The 17,262-nt window shown below is 40.5% G+C and overlaps 1 protein-coding gene across 2 annotated transcripts; it reads left to right on the top strand.

Moving 5' to 3' along the window:
* The first annotated feature begins 726 nt into the window (after positions 1-726).
* On the top strand, positions 727-17,213 carry LOC133990369 (protein Niban 1-like). Of its 2 annotated transcripts, XM_062428655.1 has the most exons (15): positions 727-892; positions 4,725-4,855; positions 4,980-5,117; positions 5,208-5,325; positions 6,318-6,479; positions 9,860-9,975; positions 10,105-10,209; positions 11,723-11,885; positions 12,042-12,223; positions 12,352-12,498; positions 12,617-12,727; positions 12,925-13,032; positions 13,162-13,273; positions 14,507-15,163; positions 15,197-17,213. In XM_062428655.1, the coding sequence occupies exons 1-15, from the start codon at positions 838-840 to the stop codon at positions 16,729-16,731; spliced, it is 3,840 nt and encodes a 1,279-aa protein (XP_062284639.1). In that variant the 5' UTR covers positions 727-837; the 3' UTR covers positions 16,732-17,213. The 2 variants fall into 2 exon arrangements, with proteins under 2 accessions (XP_062284639.1, XP_062284638.1); XM_062428654.1 differs by having other exon boundaries at positions 14,507-17,213.
* Positions 17,214-17,262: the final 49 nt, after the last annotated feature.

Here is a 17,262-nt window from a genome sequence, read left to right as displayed (position 1 = left end):
TTACCATCAAACAAGCCAATCACATGAACTGTTTGACAGCTGATTGACTGCTCTACACACCAGTGTTGGGTTCCCCTGAAGTTACCATTCATTGTCCATCACAGTACTGTACCAAAAACAAGAAGGCAAGTATAGAGCCACTGCGTGGGCCAGTGTTCAGACCGACATCAGTCCTCTCATTCATTTGAATGGGGGCAGCGCATTGCAGTCAGGGTTGAGCTGAGAGCATTCAGTCCTTAGACAAAATGCCAGTTCAGAAAAAATGGGACAAATTAACAATAGGCGATGACATTCTGTACATTCTGAACACTGCCCGTACACAACTAGTGTTGCCAGAAAGATACAATGGAAAGGTGTTGGAGGAGTTTGCACAATGGCACACCAAGGCACTAAATCTCTGAAACCCCGTAAACAACACAAAAACACCTCGTGAGAGTCGATAAGTTAACATTATTCTCACGTATGTCAGTTCATTACTTTTTTTAAAATAGGCAGGACTGTAACTGTGATGTGTTATTTTGATGTAACACTGTTGCACATAGCTACAGATATAGTACTGCTGTATTTAAAGCGTTCACCAGCAGGTGGCCCTACGAGGGAGGTCGTGGCATTTGTGTACAGGGTTCCAGCTGGTGAGACGACCGCTGTGGCACATTTCACATCACTCTAAAGAGTCCCTCCCTCCCAGCTCACCACACACACTGACTGACTCACCGAGCAGAGGAAATGAGCTGAGCCAAAAACCTCTTGACACAAACCCTAGCAGCTCATTTACATTTCCTGCCGATTTCACTGCATTAAGCTTCTCAGAAACACAATTAAGGGAAAAGAGAAATTATGGGAGCATCTTCTTCCGGCTTGTTGGATGAGGCTAAAATCAGCCACATCAAAGGTAAAACCAAACATATTTCTGCATTGTTTTGTTTATATGTATATTTATATACTCAGCATCATGCATAGAAAGGATCAAACGTGAAAACCGCAGCAGTAGTGGTTAAGGATGTAGCAGGTGTTGCAGTTGCATTTGTGTTGTTTTCTTCCTTTAAACCTGACATTATCTTCTCTTACACCTCACTCAAATGTTACTCAGTTGAGTTTCTTAATGTATGGAATGCATGCTTTTACCTCTCTTTAAAAGATAGTCCGTCATTTGGTGTATTGACCATGACTGACAGGTGACTCTGAAGGCCATAACATATGATTCACCTCATTATCAAACTTGTCCAACCAATCAATGACCCCTCCTGTCCTATGGATGGAGGCGTTAACATCCTGGAAGACACCACTCCCATTAGGATAGAAATGTTTCATCATAGGATAAAAGGTGATCACTCGGATTGTATTGATTTGTAGTGAGCATAACAGCAAGCATTCAAGACCCGTACTCTTCTCTTGGTGTACACCACACACACATATTCGCTCCATTTCTCAAGAATAAGATGAAGGATGACTCATCTGATCATATCACATCTCTTAAATGCTGCCTATTGCTTTGCACCACTGAACTCTATAACATGCATTCATCTTTGTAATGAGGCGTTTATGCACTGCAACCCAGTTATAATATCCCTCTCTATGTAACTGTCGATGGACTTTTCTTGCTGACACAGTCCGATCTCGTCCTAGATTGACTTTCTCAGTCACCTGAGGAACAGTCGCTATATTTTTCTTCTTCTATGTATCGCACTTTAACTTTAACGTCTTTGTGACTGAAGCTCCTGCCAAAAATCTGATCCAAAATCAGAATCAACTGGACGCGCTCAGCATTTCTATACCTGCCACAGAGCATGATCGGATGTTAATTGCTCAATCGCACCATGACGTGCACCTGTGTGGAAACATCTACCTCCATTAAGTTTTTCTAACCATTTATTCAGGTTTTACCGTTAATTTGTCACTCATCTTTTTTTCGATTTGATTGCATAGTTTCCTAAGCGGTGGTGATGGGGGCAGACAGGAATCATGGCGGTAGGCGAGTGTGACATGCGACAAATGTTACCAACCGGAATCGATGTTGTGGTTAAATGCTATGAGTGCTAAACATTAGGCCACCAAGATGTCTGGCGCATCAGTTTCAATGGGATGGCAACATGGACAAAAAAAGAAAAGTGTGACGATAATAACTTTGTCTTTAAAACAAATGAAATGTGCTGTGAGGAATGCTTTTGCTTATTCCTCCATGTGTGCATTCCCATACGTGTTATCAGCACGCTCACATCCTGCCGCTAATCTTCACCGCAAACTAGAATGTAATTACAGCCATTTCCAACTATTACATTATTATGGGTTGTCTGATCTTCCTGAGCCCTACTTTGTGTTTATTTGCATGAGAGATGAAAGGCGGGCTGCGGAGCGGCCTTAATAATATGGGATAATGGTTACACAGTCTAAACAAATACCTAAGATAGTGAGATCGTGACCGAGACACATCCAAACACATCTCCATCTTTCCCTGCAGATGGACACACGTGTGTTGTATCACATACACAGCACAGCCTTACTTTATCACGATAGAGAGTCCATTACATCCATTTAAACACATACTCCCTTAGCAAAAAGTAGTTTATTCAAGTGTACTACGAGTATACTTATTTTATACTAAAACTTGAAGTTTACTTTTTATATACTATATTTTATATACTTAAGAATAGTATAGTGAAGTATACTCAAAAGTATAAAGAAAAGTCTAAGACTAAGTACATTAATACTAAGACTTACACTTATACTTTAATACTAAAGCTTCTACTTGTACTTTAGTAAACTTTTTACTTCTTTCTGCCACAAAGTACTTATACTTAGTAAATCTAAGGTCTAGTCATTGACTCGTGCTTACATTTCATTTAGCAGAATAAAAATGTTTTTCACTACACACATTAGTTTTGACGTATTACCCCTGTTATAAACTTATATGTTGATGATCATATAGTATATAACTAGTACAATGGCAGTATATAGAAGAGTGTACTTGTGCTATACTTTAAGTATACTTCAATAAAATAAAATGTGGACTAGAAGTTTATACCTAGTACACTAGTAGTATATAGATGAGTGTACTTGTTGTATACTTGAAAGTGTACTTTTGTAAACTTAAAATGACCTAATAAAGTATACTTAAAGTATACTTTTATAAACTTAAAAATGTTCCAATTTAGTCCGAAGAGGTATTAAATTAGTATACTTTCTAGTACACTACAAGTACATGGTCCGTAGTATACTTGCTATACTTATACTTACACTCAAGCATACTTAATAAAATGAACTTCAAGTATACTACTTTTTTGCTAAGGGCTGGTACATCGCTCTGACTTCTATGTGATGAGATTTGAAAGCCAGTTGTTTGATTGACACAAAATGATATTACACCCACAAAGCATGGGCGTATATCTGTTTGGGTTTGTGAGTCTAGCTGTGTGCGGTTATGTGTTTGCTTTTCATACAACGCGTTGTGCGTATGTCATTGATTGTTGTGGAATTTAATCGGAGATAGGAAACTTAATTGTGTGTGTGTGTGTGTGTGTGTGTGTGTGTGGGGTAACTGTTTTTTTGTCAGCTTCATCCACTCTTTCTCACCTCACCAACCATACTAATTACTGAGCTCAGACCAGAGCAGCGGAAGTGAGACAGTCACATGCCCCCACATAGTATATATTGTAGTGCTTTTTGGTTTTCACATTTTCACATTTCCCCTCACCAAAACCTCATTAAAGCATCAACTTGGTAGCATTGAATGAAGTAGTATCTTTGGAGTGTTTAAGACCACATTTTTAGTTTTGCACACCAAAGACCGAAGAGTTTCACATTGATGTACTGTCACATTATAATGTTCTTATGGCTTATACGTTGCCTAGTAACATATTAAACAGGCAGGTAGCAACATAAGTATTCATTTCACTTCATGTGTCTAATCACTCAAAAGCCATAAGTCATTCACCTGACAACATTTTTTTGTCTTTTTAGCTGCTAATTCCTCAACAAGTTTGTTGCTAGTTGTGTCTGCCTGAACTGGTGCAGGTAGTTTACAGTTAATTGGGGCTTATGAGAGCTTTTTTGATTATATCAGCTGTCTGGTCATTTCATTCATTGTTAATAATGTAAAAGTGGTCACTCATTCAATCATTCCTCTTGTTCATACTGACTATTAAAAGATCTCCTTCAAATGTGCTTTCAATGGAAGTGATGGAGGACAAAATCCAGTGTGTCCACACAGTCATTAAAAAGTACATGTGAAGCTACTATTCAGCTTCATCAGTCTGAGTTAGTCATATCAAGTGATATCTGACACATTTACAGTGTTTTTAGCATCAAATTCCCTCTTAGTGTTTCCCTGTTGAGCTGTGGTGGAAGTATAGTAACAAAAAAAGGAACTTTGCCACTAAAAACACTGTAATGTTGAAACATAGAAGACTTGATTTGACTTATTTTGACGGCTGAAGCTTCACATCAACTTTTAAATCCATTTTTACACAGGATGACTGTGGATTTTGTCAATCATCCCTCATGAAGGGATCTTCTAATGGTCAGTATGAACAGGAGGAATCAGCACAGCAAGAAAAACTGATTTCAATGTTCATTTGGGCTCCTGATTATTATTTTAACACAGACTTGAAAATATGTGAACCCCTACTTTAAGACTAAATCCACTAGCGACTGTTCGTGTACCAGACAAATAAAGATACATATGATATCATTTTAAAATGTGTGTGTGTGTGTTTGCATGTTTCCAGGACTTGTTAACAACACCTTCCAGAAATTCAGTGAGTTTTACCGTCAGCAGTATTCTGCAGCCTATCTTGGCCACTTACACCAGGAGCTGGAGCCTAAGAAAGAGGGAAGGGGCCTGTTGCTCACACACAGGGTAAGAGCTCCAACTGTCAATCAATCAACCCTGTTTTACTCTCTATTCATGCTGGACAAAGATGTCAAATCTGTGCTTAGGTGCTCAAGATGTAAAACTTACATGTATGTTTGTGCGTGTGTAGCCTAAGTATGCTCCAGAGGACGTGCTGTACCAAGGAAGTATTAAGTCTTCTGGCTGGGATGAGCAGGGAAAGAAATGCAAAGAGAGATTCATCGTTCTGAGAAGAAACTACAAAGTGGAGATACATGAAAACATGGAGGTAACATTTTCACATACAAAACGAGACATTCAGAGTGAAATCACATGTTAACTAATACTGGACACATGTGGTCTGTATTTCCACCTGTAGACTTTCAATCGTGGTGTTGCAGCTAAGTTGGTCCTCCAGCCAGCAGGTGGCAATGTGCTGACCACAGAAGAGGAATCCAGAGCTCTGCTGGAGAGAACCTGTGCTGGAATACTCATCGGTAGTCTTAACTTATTCCTATAAACAACAATAAATCTACAATATTGAACACAGTTTGATTTACAGTGTTAACACTCAGCCATACATGATAAAGCGTGGACCATCAGCTCTTATGGGATTCAATCTGAATTTCTGGTGTTGAACACGGAGACAGGAAATGTCAAAAGTTCAAACCCATACAAACACTAAATGTCTCTCTAAATCTCACATCGCTTACGTTTGAGGTTTCAGATTGACTGGTTTGTTCAAGTGTCTGCTGTCTGCAGTTTACAAGAATAACAACAAAGGATTTAACACTGATGAAACACTTTATGGTTGTAATTACCTCAAAAGCAGCTCGGTCTATTTTCAAAAGTTCAAACTAACAATTGAAGCAGTCACTAAGAAAACTTGGTTTAAGCCAGTAATGATAAGCTTGTCGATGATATTGTTATATATTTGAGTTCGGCACTGTCCTAAAATGTGAGACCCGCACCCAGCCTGTACTGGACCCAACTGAACCTGACCGGAACTGCCAAATTTCAAACCCAACCCTGACTCGAGACCCCTACGCTACCTTTGTGCTCTGTTTATTCCATTACTGGGAGTTCACTTACCAGGCTAATACAACAGATTGGTTTCTTGTTTCTTGTCTCTTTCACTCTTCCCACAAGGCATTGCATACTTGCAACACATGACCCAAATGGACAATTGGTGCAGTCAAAAGAGAGAATGAGAAACATTTATGAATGAACTAAATTTGTAAATAATTAGGCCTGAACTCGACACCGGGCCAAAGCAGCAAAATAACAGACTTTGGGTCAGGTTTGGGTTTTGTTGCTTAAAGGTAAAGTTTGTGTCTCAAGACAGTGCATAGTCAGGGCCCATGAAGTCTGGGTCAGGCTCTTGAAGCCTATAAAGGCCCATGGTTCACCTAAACCTCAGCTGTTATCATTGTTGAACGTAAACTACCCCACTGTGGAATATCTCTAATGCTGTTCTCTGTGTTTTCAGGAGTGAAGGAGGATTCTTCTTCGGCGGTGTCATCCTCAAATATGTTCGCTGTGTATTTGCACCTGCCTTACACGGGTCACACCTGCTTCCTGTTCCAACAGGAAGAGGAAAGAGATCCCTTTCTGTCTGCCCTCAAGACCTGCATTAGACACTGCAACCTCGGTAAAACACTTAAAACACACTTTTTTTCTGTGGCCAACTTCATCTCTACTTTTGAACAATTCTGTATATTTACAGATACAATGCTTTCGTACTGTTTCATCAGTGAACTTGAACTGAGCCAGGCTAGGTTCTACATTCTACATTTCTAGTTTCCGGTTTAACTTCCACATTATGCAGCCCATTGAGTATGTGCAATAGTGTTTCCTATGTGAGTTCCCTGTTAGCCCACAGACTTTACATTGTGACGACGTTGATAATTGCTTTTCTCTGCTCAAGGAGGGTTTTACACATATAAAACCTTCATGGATCAAAAAGTCATAATAGAAAGAGTCATAATTGACCTTGTCTGCAGTTCGAGATGTCGTCTTTTTTTACAATGGTGGTCTATGGAGAAAATGCTTTTTGGGCAGCAGGGGGATTTTTTTTTTGCTGCAATACCATGATTGACCACTGGGAATAAATGGCTAATAGGCTGAGCATTGGCGCCATATCCAACTCTTATAATACATCCATGCATGACACTGACAAGTCTTCCCTCTTCACTTTCAAAAAGAAAGCCAATAAGTATATTTCCTACAGTAAGTACTGTAGTAGTAATAATAGTAATAATAAATTAATTTGTATGAAGAAAAGTTAAGTAAAAAAAAAAAAAAAAAGATCATTTAATCGCTGCTTGTGAAGTTTTTCATTTGAAATTGACTAATGATGTACAGTTCATCACAGCTCGCCTCGAAGTATATCCGGATAGATAATTATCACGTGCTTTCCACCATCTTAACTTTCAAAACTATTTTAACGTTATTAACCATCATCCCACCACTGAGGCGGTATGAAGCGTTTAATAGCAAACCGCACTTCCGCATTTCTCTAATGTCAAAATGAGGCTGTAAACGCTACAGCTCTTTTTCAGCTCGTCACTCTTGTGGTGGCAGTTGCCCCGGGTGATAGATAAAAATATTAATGTTGTCAGCTTCCTGTGTGGTAAGCTAGGATACAGGCCAAAAACAGCCCTTCTACTTTTTGTGAAGGGTTGCGAAAAACATTGCATGTCACATCTGCACAGCCACCAAGATACCCTCAGCAGCAACAGGAAACAACATATTCAACTGCCACGCACATACTATTTTACTTGAATTTATTTGTATTAACCCAAAATATGTCTTTTTTTCAAATATTATTCTCCCTTTACTTTTATTAAGTTCCATTATTTTGAACAAACTGATAACAGCTCCCTTTGTTACTCATAAAAATGACTGTCAGTGTTTCTTTATCAGTTATCTGGATGAAATTGAAAGCAAGGGATGAAACTTCCACATAAAAAATCACAAGCTACTTTATACGTTCCAACAAAAAAAAGTTAATGTTTCATTATGAACAACGTCTCGAAATGACTGTATGTGCACTGTAATGCTCATAATGAAAAAACCAACAGTCATCACCAGTGTCTGCAGTTCCCCCCTCGGCTCTATGAAGCATCGTATCGTCTTTCGGCTCATTCTATTGTGTTTTTATGCCCTGCGGCCTTTTGGTTTGGTCTCACTGCTCTCATCAGTGCTGTTTCCAACACCAGCTGTCTTCACGAAACAAAAAGCCCTCTGATAAACCCCTCTCTGTGCACCACCTACTCTGCACCAAATGTCAAAGACAAAAGAAAGTTTACACTGACTAATAAACATAATGGATCATTTTAGCCGCTAGCCGTATATTTCCTCTCAAGAGTTGTTTGAAGCCAATGTTACTCCTTGTGTGCTAGACATGTAAATAAGGCAGTTGCAACACTTTAGTCAGAGCAAGTTTATAAGGTGACGAGATATAGAAACTGATAAAAAAAAAAGACAAAGAACAGAATGTTGCATAGACGACACCCTATCTAAAAACCCCAAAAACTAAAGAAATGCGTATGGGTTTCCTTTCCATATGTTGTCAGTATTCATTAAAACAGTGTGTTTAATGCCTGTATCAATGTAACAGTGACTAACACACAGATGTAGCAACTGACTTTATATTTAAAATTAGAAAAGGAAATAAGGTCACCAACACATCGGTTAAGGGTGTTTGCGTATGTGTGAATGAACCCCCCCGCCGTTACACTATATAAAAGCATACTCTCAGGTTGTATGTTTACTGACGACTTATCGATGTATTCTCGATTCTCCGACACTCGAACCACCGGAGCACATCAAATGCCGGTGACATCAGCTGGAAAATGATTTCATTCTGCCTGCCGGTCGTTTTTTTAGTTACATTAGTGTGATTCCTACTGTTAATGATAAAGTGAAGTATGCTCGTGGCTCAGAACTGACGGAGGTTTCTGTTCCTCAAAATTCTGATATAAATTGAGAAAGAGACGATGACCCAAACGCCTTATGGGGAACTAGAAACAAAAAGGAAAAATAATAGGATATAACACCAATAAACACAGCAACACTAGAGCTTACATCATCATCATGCTTGATGTGAAATCTACAGCAATCTAGTATTGTTTAAGAGATAAGAAACACAAAACTGGTTACAAATATATTAAGTTGGTTATAATACTAGTGAATTATAGTTTATTGTCACTGTAGCTTTAAGCAAACGTTACTCTAACAGAAGGAAATGATGCATTTGTTATATGGATGTTATAGGATATATTTACAGCTGTGAATTAATACGCCTTTTGGCCCTCGAGTGACTTTATTTACTGGCAGCAGGATGATGAGTGATGAACAGAAATTGTGTCCGGCCTCATTGTTTTAGCCACAGATACCATCTAATGCAATGACTGCAGGAGAAAACAGTAACATGCAGTTTAATGTGTTTTATTCACTATCCTTATAACACATTTGCTCCATTTATTTAAACTATATTAACCCCTGTAAGTTCTTGTAATACTTTGTATTTTAGACATTTTTTTTCTCAACCAATTTTGATCAGTTGCTTTTTTTGGTCAGAATTTATACTTGAATATCTGAATTCTTTGTCTTTATTATTCTCTGTTAAATCTAATAGCAACATTTTTGTGGTGTGCTGTTTGAAACAAAGTAGTCATGTGACTATGAACACCCATAGAATGTGAGGAAAAAAAATTGTGTATAATAATTAAGAAACTTACCAGAAGTCGACATTTAGAATACAAGTAGCTCCACTTTTCACTGTCTTTACCAATTATTTATGAATATGGGTAAAGGGCTCAACTGGAACCTTTGTTGCATCTGTCTCCCTCATTTCCTGTCATCTCTCTACTGTCTGTAAAGGTTAGAAATGCATAAAAGGAAGTAAATATTATCAAATGTCCTCTTCTAGAGAAAAAGGACATTTGACGTTCTAAAGAAAAGTTAGGAGAATGTAAGAAAAAGGCTCATCATGATTTCAAACAAACTCCTCCACACTTCCTGCAGACCCCTGGTGTGATTCCTCCTATGAGAGCCAGGCGTACATCCGAGCCCTCCAACTCTACCGCCAGGACCTAGGATGCTATCAATCCTGGGAAATACTGCTGGGCACTGAAGAACAAGTGAGTACACACAAACACACACACACACACACATACACACACGCACACACACACGCATGCACACACGCACACTTCATTGTCTACGTGTCTCTTTTCGCCCCCTTGCTAAATAAATATATGTGCTTTTAGGTGCTGGCCTCTCAGGTGATGGTGGAAGTGTTGCCGTGGTTACAGAGCCAGCTTCAGTCCAGGGTGAAGGGCAAGAAGGCAGAGAGGATGCGACAGTGGTTGGCGGTGAGTAACTGTCACCTAATACACAACGGATCTGATGCTCAATGCACAATCTATATTATAGTCATGTGACACGTTCTCTATGTCGTCTTGGGTCGTTCATGTGTGTTCAACTCTTTCTGAAAGTCCTGAGTGGCCTCATGTAAAGTATAATGTAATTGTTAATGTGTTCAACAATATTAAAGGGTCAGTTCTCCCAAATTACCAAAATAAGCATTTTTCTCAAATATTATGGTATATAGCCATTTTGGTTTTATTTGAGATATCTTTGATTATCCAGATTAAAATATAAAATACATGAAGAAAATGTTGTTTATGGTGCTTAAAGTGTTTAAAATCTACATTTTAAATTTACATTACAAAAAAGCCTCAACCATAATGTCTTTCTAAAACCAGTTTTAGTTAGTTTAATTAGTTAGATAATCCACTGACCTCACCGTTTACAGTTTTAATGTCTTTCATATAAAAAAAATAGTTGAGATTTGACACTTGTTTGTGATTTATTCAGAGTAACAGAGACACAGGGTTTGAGTGGCAGCTGTACCACTCACTACTGATCAGCTGATTGATTAATGTGAACATAATGTCAGATGGAAAGACATTATGCAAGTAAAACAGAATTGTGAATGTTGTTGACCACACACCACACCACATCACGTCCCATCACACCACATCACGTCCCATCACACCACATCACATCCCATCACACCACATCACATCCCATGACACCACATCACACCTGGTCGCAACATAAAGAATAGGGAGCTCTGATTCAGCGTGCGGGTGCATATATTTATTTATTATTTATATATTTTTTTATGAAGCACCTACCCCACTGAGATGTTGTGGGTGTGGATAAACACATGACTACTTTATTTCAAGCAGCACAACACACCCCAAACACTGCTGCCATTAGATTTATCAGACAAGACAAAGAATTCAGATATTTAAGTGTAAATTCTGACAGAAAAAAATCTGACTTCACTTTAAAGCTGCACTAATCAATATATTAACAACTTATCGAATGAGTATCTATAATATGAAAGGTGTTTCTCATAGTGACAACCCCACACAGAATTATAACCATTGTGTGTTAGAGAATAGCTGCTGAACAAAGTGCAGCATTTAGCAGCTAAACAGGCAGATTTCTTAGTCAGAACAAAATATAATTGAGTTAATATTGGACTTACATTCATCAAGTGGCGTGAAACACATATTTCCAATGAATGTTAACATTGCTCTGAGTCTGCTGGATGTGTTAATATGCTAACACATTAGCCACAAACATTTTTATAAGACTATAATACAGTTTATTAGTGTTGTGTTTAAAGTTTGTTGTGCTGCCACCTAGTGGACATAAAAGTAGTAGTAGGGCAGTCATTTGAGATTATCATTTTTTAAATCATCACTGTCTGGTGTCACATAGCATGCACACTAACTCACTCCTGTATACAACTGTGATGAATGTAGTGCAGCGTTTGTCTGATGTGCTGTTATTATGTTTCTTTGTGTACAGACGGTGCAGGCAACCTACATGTTGGTGCTGGAGCAGCTGACTGCAAGTCTGGAGACACTGAAGGGGGAGTGTCGTCAGACGGCATCAACCAAGCAGGCTCTCATCAGATCAGATCTGGACCAGATAATGACCTCCCACAGCTTCCTGGAGAAGAAAGTGCGAGGTATCACACGTTGAGCATTATCTGGTCTAAACATGTCAAGATAAATCAACTTTGGCTGTTTTTAGAGGGTGAACATTATACTGCACCTACAATCTGAACTTCCTGTCAAGAGAAGTTTAATAAGTTTGATACATATTGCTTGTGTGTTTGTTCCAGACTGTATATGTAAAGAAGCAGAGAAGGTGTGCAACGACTCCGTAGCGCCCTACATGTCCTCCATCCTCGAGGCGCTGACAGAAAACATAAGTGTAGGAATTCAGGAGATGCAACACACACTGCGAACACAGATGGACACCGCCTTCACAAACACAAATGAACGGACGGAGGAGACCAAGAAGGTGAGACTCTTGCGTTGTCAGCGTGTGCATGTCCATCGATTGAGAAAGACTAGACAATTAAGAAATGTGTGCTTAAATTAATGTAAGTGATTTTGTAAGATGATTGTGTTTTTGTGCGTGTTCTTCAGGCTCTGTCCACTCTGCGCTCCATCAGTCTGGATCCCTGCTACCGGCAGGTGGCGAATCTGACTGTGAAGCTTCAGGACTTAAAGCAGAGGTTTGGATTGAACAGCGCCCAGCGTCTGGTTCACTCTGCACATCTGGAGATGGAGCAGGTATGATGGACTAATGCTGGAGATTCAGTTATGGCCTCCACCTCAGCTTTTTAAGAAGCAGAAATAAAATAGAAGTTTTTCTCATGTTGACATGGTGTTTGTGATGTTTGTCTTCCAGCTGTTGGACAGTGCTGTCTACACCTTAGAGCTGTTCCTGCAGTCATCAACCAGGCTGCAGCCCTCTCAGGTTCCTGTCAAGATGGACCGAGCTAAAGGACGAGTCCTGAAGGTAAAGAAAGCAAAACATCCACCAACAGTATCCCAAAATTACACCATAAAATTACAGTTTCATTATTCCACATCATGTCACATACAGTCCATTCTACTCCCTAGATACACTCTATGGTTGAAATATGTGTTCAAAAAAAGGACAATAAAGCATTATAATGGTCAAAATTACAAGTTTGCAAATGTGTGTGTGAGCAGCAGCTGGACTACGACAGCAGAGTCGTCCAGCGGAGGATCTATGAGGAAGCTCTACTGGAAATCACTCATCCTGCTCTCACCAGGGGGATGCACAGCAAGTGGAAGAGTGTAAGTCAAATACAACCACTGCAGTTTGCTCACACTATCTCTTACACATTACAGTGTCCATATGTATATTCTGTCTCATTTCAGTACTTTCATCGTATAAAATGCATTGAATGTGTTTTCTGTCTGCAGGAGTTCGAGCAGTTCGAGCAGTACATCTTCTCAGACTACTGCAGTTTTATCCTGGTTCATAATGTCTATGATGATGTTCTGAGAAACATCCTCAGCAAGGAGATAGAGACAGGTAAACACACACACACACACACACACACACACACACACACACACACACACACACACACACACACACACACACACACACACACACACACACACACACACACACGTACAGACCTTCCACATACAAATTAATACTGCTCAATGTCAGAGAGGTTTTTATCAGCCATGAAAAGATAAGACGTGGAACTAAATGTGAAGATCTGGTACAAACTGATTAAAATAGAAGAATTTTAAAGGCTGAGTAAGTTGTTCTTCAAGCCTGTCTGTGTGACGTATTAACTGAGTTTAGCACTGTGTCTAAATATAGCTTATCTAACAAGCTTCAAATCCTTGTTTCCTGTTGAATTTCGGAGAGAAGTCTTCCTGTAATTGTGGTGTGTGTATCTCCTTTGCAAAATATTCAGATAAAGGCCTCACACACACAAACATTTAAGGAATGTAAATATGTATTACAATATTACTTTGGGGGTTAGGACATTCTTTGTGTCGGGTGGAACAAAACTGTTTACTTGGCACCAAACACGTCTCCTTTTTTAACAAATTCACTGAAAGTACAAGACCTTTGTGTCCTTAATGGTAACTATGGTAACTATGGCCCTGTCGGTTGTAACACCGGGAGAGTTTTCTTATGGGAGCCCAGTATTCATGTTAGGTGATGTTTGGACCTATCAATACCATTCTTCAACCCTTACCTAACTTTTATCTTAATGCCATGGCAAACTCAGTAGTCAAGCCATCACCCATATGTATCAGAAAACTTTTCACATCTTTCTCTGATCTAGTGCACCTTTTAAGAGTTGTTGCATCATTCCCTGAACTGCCAAAGCAAAGAGCAGATGCTTGGCGGCATGATCCAGCCTTATGTCTACATTGCATCTGCTCAGGCTAGTGCAGTGTTCAGCCCAACTGGTTTGAAAGGCAACTCCATCTGAATGCCAACCACCATCAGTGTGCAACTGGTTCCACTAGTCTTACTAAAGGCCACTAATTTGCAACCCCTCTGATATGAGAAGCTTTTCTTGAAGTATGTCTCTCGGGTAGTCGAGACCTGCTCTGTGTGTAAAGTGCCTTGAGATGACTTCTGTTGGGATTTGGTCTACAGGGTCATCATTTGGGCAACATCCCATTAACCGGAGTTAGACCAAAACACTGAGAAGGCATCCATAAAATTGGAGATGTAAAATAGGACATAACTTGCCCAAAGTTGATTTTATAACTTGTCCTCTTCCCCTTTCAGTGGTCCAGGACGCTGCCAGTAAGAAGACCAACAACCTCCTACTGGACACTACGGATCTGGCCATTAGTCAGTACAGTCTGCTCGGACACACGCCTCCTCTCTCTGCTCCAGGAAGCCCAGCCTTTCAAGCTCGAGACTCCTCCTCAGGGGTGCCAAGTGGAGATAAAGAATCTGCTCCCCTGGCAGAGGAAGGAAATAAAGAATCTGCTCCCCTGGTGGAGGAGGGAGAAAAAGAATCTGCTCCCTTGGTGGAGAAGGGAGGTAAAGAATCTGCTCCTGTTGTAGATGAAGTAGGTAAAGAGTCTGCTCCCTTGGTGGAGGAGGGAGTTAAAGAATCTGCTCCTGTTGTAGATGAAGGAGGTAAAGAGTCTGCTCCCTTGGCAGAGGAAGGAAATAAAGAATCTGCTCCCCTGGTGGAGAAGGGAGGTAAAGAATCTGCTCCTGTTGTAGATGAAGTAGGTAAAGAGTCTGCTCCCTTGGTGGAGGAGGGAGGTAAAGAATCTGCTCCTGTTGTAGATGAAGGATGTAAAGAATCTGCTCCTGTTGTAGATGAAGGAGGTAAAGAATCTGCTCCCTTGGTGGAGAAGGGAGGTAAAGAATCTGCTCCCTTGGTGGAGGAGGGAGGTAAAGAATCTGCTCCCTTGGTGGAGAAGGGAGGTAAAGAATCTGCTCCTGTTGTAGATGAAGGAGGTAAAGAATCTGCTCCCTTGGTGGAGGAGGGAAGTGAATCTACTCCTGTTGTAGATGAGGAATCTGCTCCCCAACCAAAGGATGGAGGTACAGAATCTGCTCCTGTTGTGGAGGCAGCAGGTCAGTCAGTCACAGCTGCAGTTGGCCCTCAGAGTGACCCTGAACTAAAAACGGATATCAGTACTCTTCTCATCTCTGACCAGAGCAGAGTGCTTCTATCTCCTGTCATAATTGTAACACAACAGTTTGATGAACCTCAGGAGGAGGCTTCTTGCTTTGAGGTAACCAATAAAGAAGTCCAGCTCACAGCTGACACTCCACCAGCAGCTGAATCTTCCGACTCGGCCCTACCCGACTCTGATGCGGCTGTTATACCTGAATCCCCAACTGTCCCAGAATCCAGTACTCCCATCCCAGTTTATTCAGACCCCCCAGCATCCCCTCTGTCCCCACCGCAACTCACAGAAGTCCCAGCTGTCCCAGTTGAAGGTGCTCAAAGTGAGCAATCCGATACACCTGAAAATCCTGCAGTACCTGACCTCACAGCCTCAAATCAAACAACAGAAGATGCTTCTTCCCCGCAGCCATCCATCCCCTCACTCCCACAAGACCCTTACACAGATAGTCCGATGAAGATTAGCCTCGGCTCACTAAGCCAGGCAGTCGGTCGCAGCTCCACGGCAACTCCTGTCCCACAGACGGCGGTACGGCAAAACACAGACAGAGCTGTGTACCTGACGGGAGTAATTAAGGACATTTGGGAGATGGAAAGGGTAAAAGGGGACAAACAGAAAGAGGCATCAGAGGAGGAAGACAACCTAACCGAAGATCAGAAAGAGGAGTCAGAGACAAGAGAAGAAAAAGAGGAACAGGTGGAGAAGAAAAGAGATGAAGGGCAAACAGGTGGAGAACGTGTCGACGATTGCTGCAGGTCCTCAGAATCACCAGCAGAGAGCGCCACCGCCTTCACTCAGACCCCAGAGCAGAGCGAGAGTGAAGAGAAGGTAGATGAGAAGAGCAGTAGTGAAGCAGGGACTGAGAAGAAAGAAGAGGAGGAGAAGGTAGATAGGGAGAAGAGCAGTAGTGAAGCAGGGACTGAGAGGAAAGAAGAGGAGAAGGTAGATGAGGAGAAGAGCAGTAGTGAAGCAGGGACTGAGAAGAAAGAAGAGGAGGAGAAGGTAGATGAGGAGAAGAGCAGTAAAGAAGCAGGGACTGAGAAGAAAGAAGAGGAGGAGAAGGTAGATGAGGAGAAGAGCAGTAGTGAAGCAGGGACTGAGAGAAAAGAAGAGGAGGAGAAGGTAGTTGAAGAGAAGAGCAGTAAAGAAGCGGTGGCTGAGAAGAAAGAAAAGGAGGAGGAGGAAGAGCAGAGATATGAAAAACCAGAAGAAGACGTTCTTGAAAGTTCTAAGCCAATGGAATTGGAGGAAGAAAGCGATCCTGAGCTACCATTGGGCAGCGTGTCCATCATCAGAGACCTTGTGACTGAGATCACTGAGGTGGAGACAGTAATCCACCCCTGTCCCACCAGCAGCTGACAGACTCGTTACCACGACAACTGTAGATCCTGAGATCTACTTGACTACTTAGTTCCCAGTTTGTGATGAAATGGTACAGAGAACAGCGTGAAACATCAAATCTTTTTTATATTACTGCATCATATTTTATACTACTGCATTTTGAAAGAGGCATTTTTTAAAATATATTCTGTAATATTTGTTCTTGATAACATTTTTTATGGACTCCTGCTTTTTTTTGTTAACACTGAAATGGCTTAAATGACCCAACAAGTGTATTATTAAAAATGGTCAAACTTCTTAAAGCTGCATTGATTTTTGACTTTTTGGGTGACTTGCAAGTAGTGGAAAAAGCTGTAATAATATTGATATGATGAGCATGTTAGAGGAAATATCTGGCTATATAGCTGTTGAATTACCCACTATGTTCACTAGCTAGCCAATAACTGTGTATAAACAAATATATAATGTATAAAAGATGAGATGCAAACATTTTCTGTAGAGTTGAGAGGAACTGTAGAGTTGGGTGATAATTCTCTGATTGACTACTTC

The sequence above is a fragment of the Scomber scombrus genome, chromosome 11 (assembly GCF_963691925.1).
Source record: "Scomber scombrus chromosome 11, fScoSco1.1, whole genome shotgun sequence".
In the NCBI taxonomy this organism is placed as follows: domain Eukaryota; kingdom Metazoa; phylum Chordata; class Actinopteri; order Scombriformes; family Scombridae; genus Scomber; species Scomber scombrus.
This window is presented reverse-complemented; position numbering and strand designations above follow the sequence as displayed.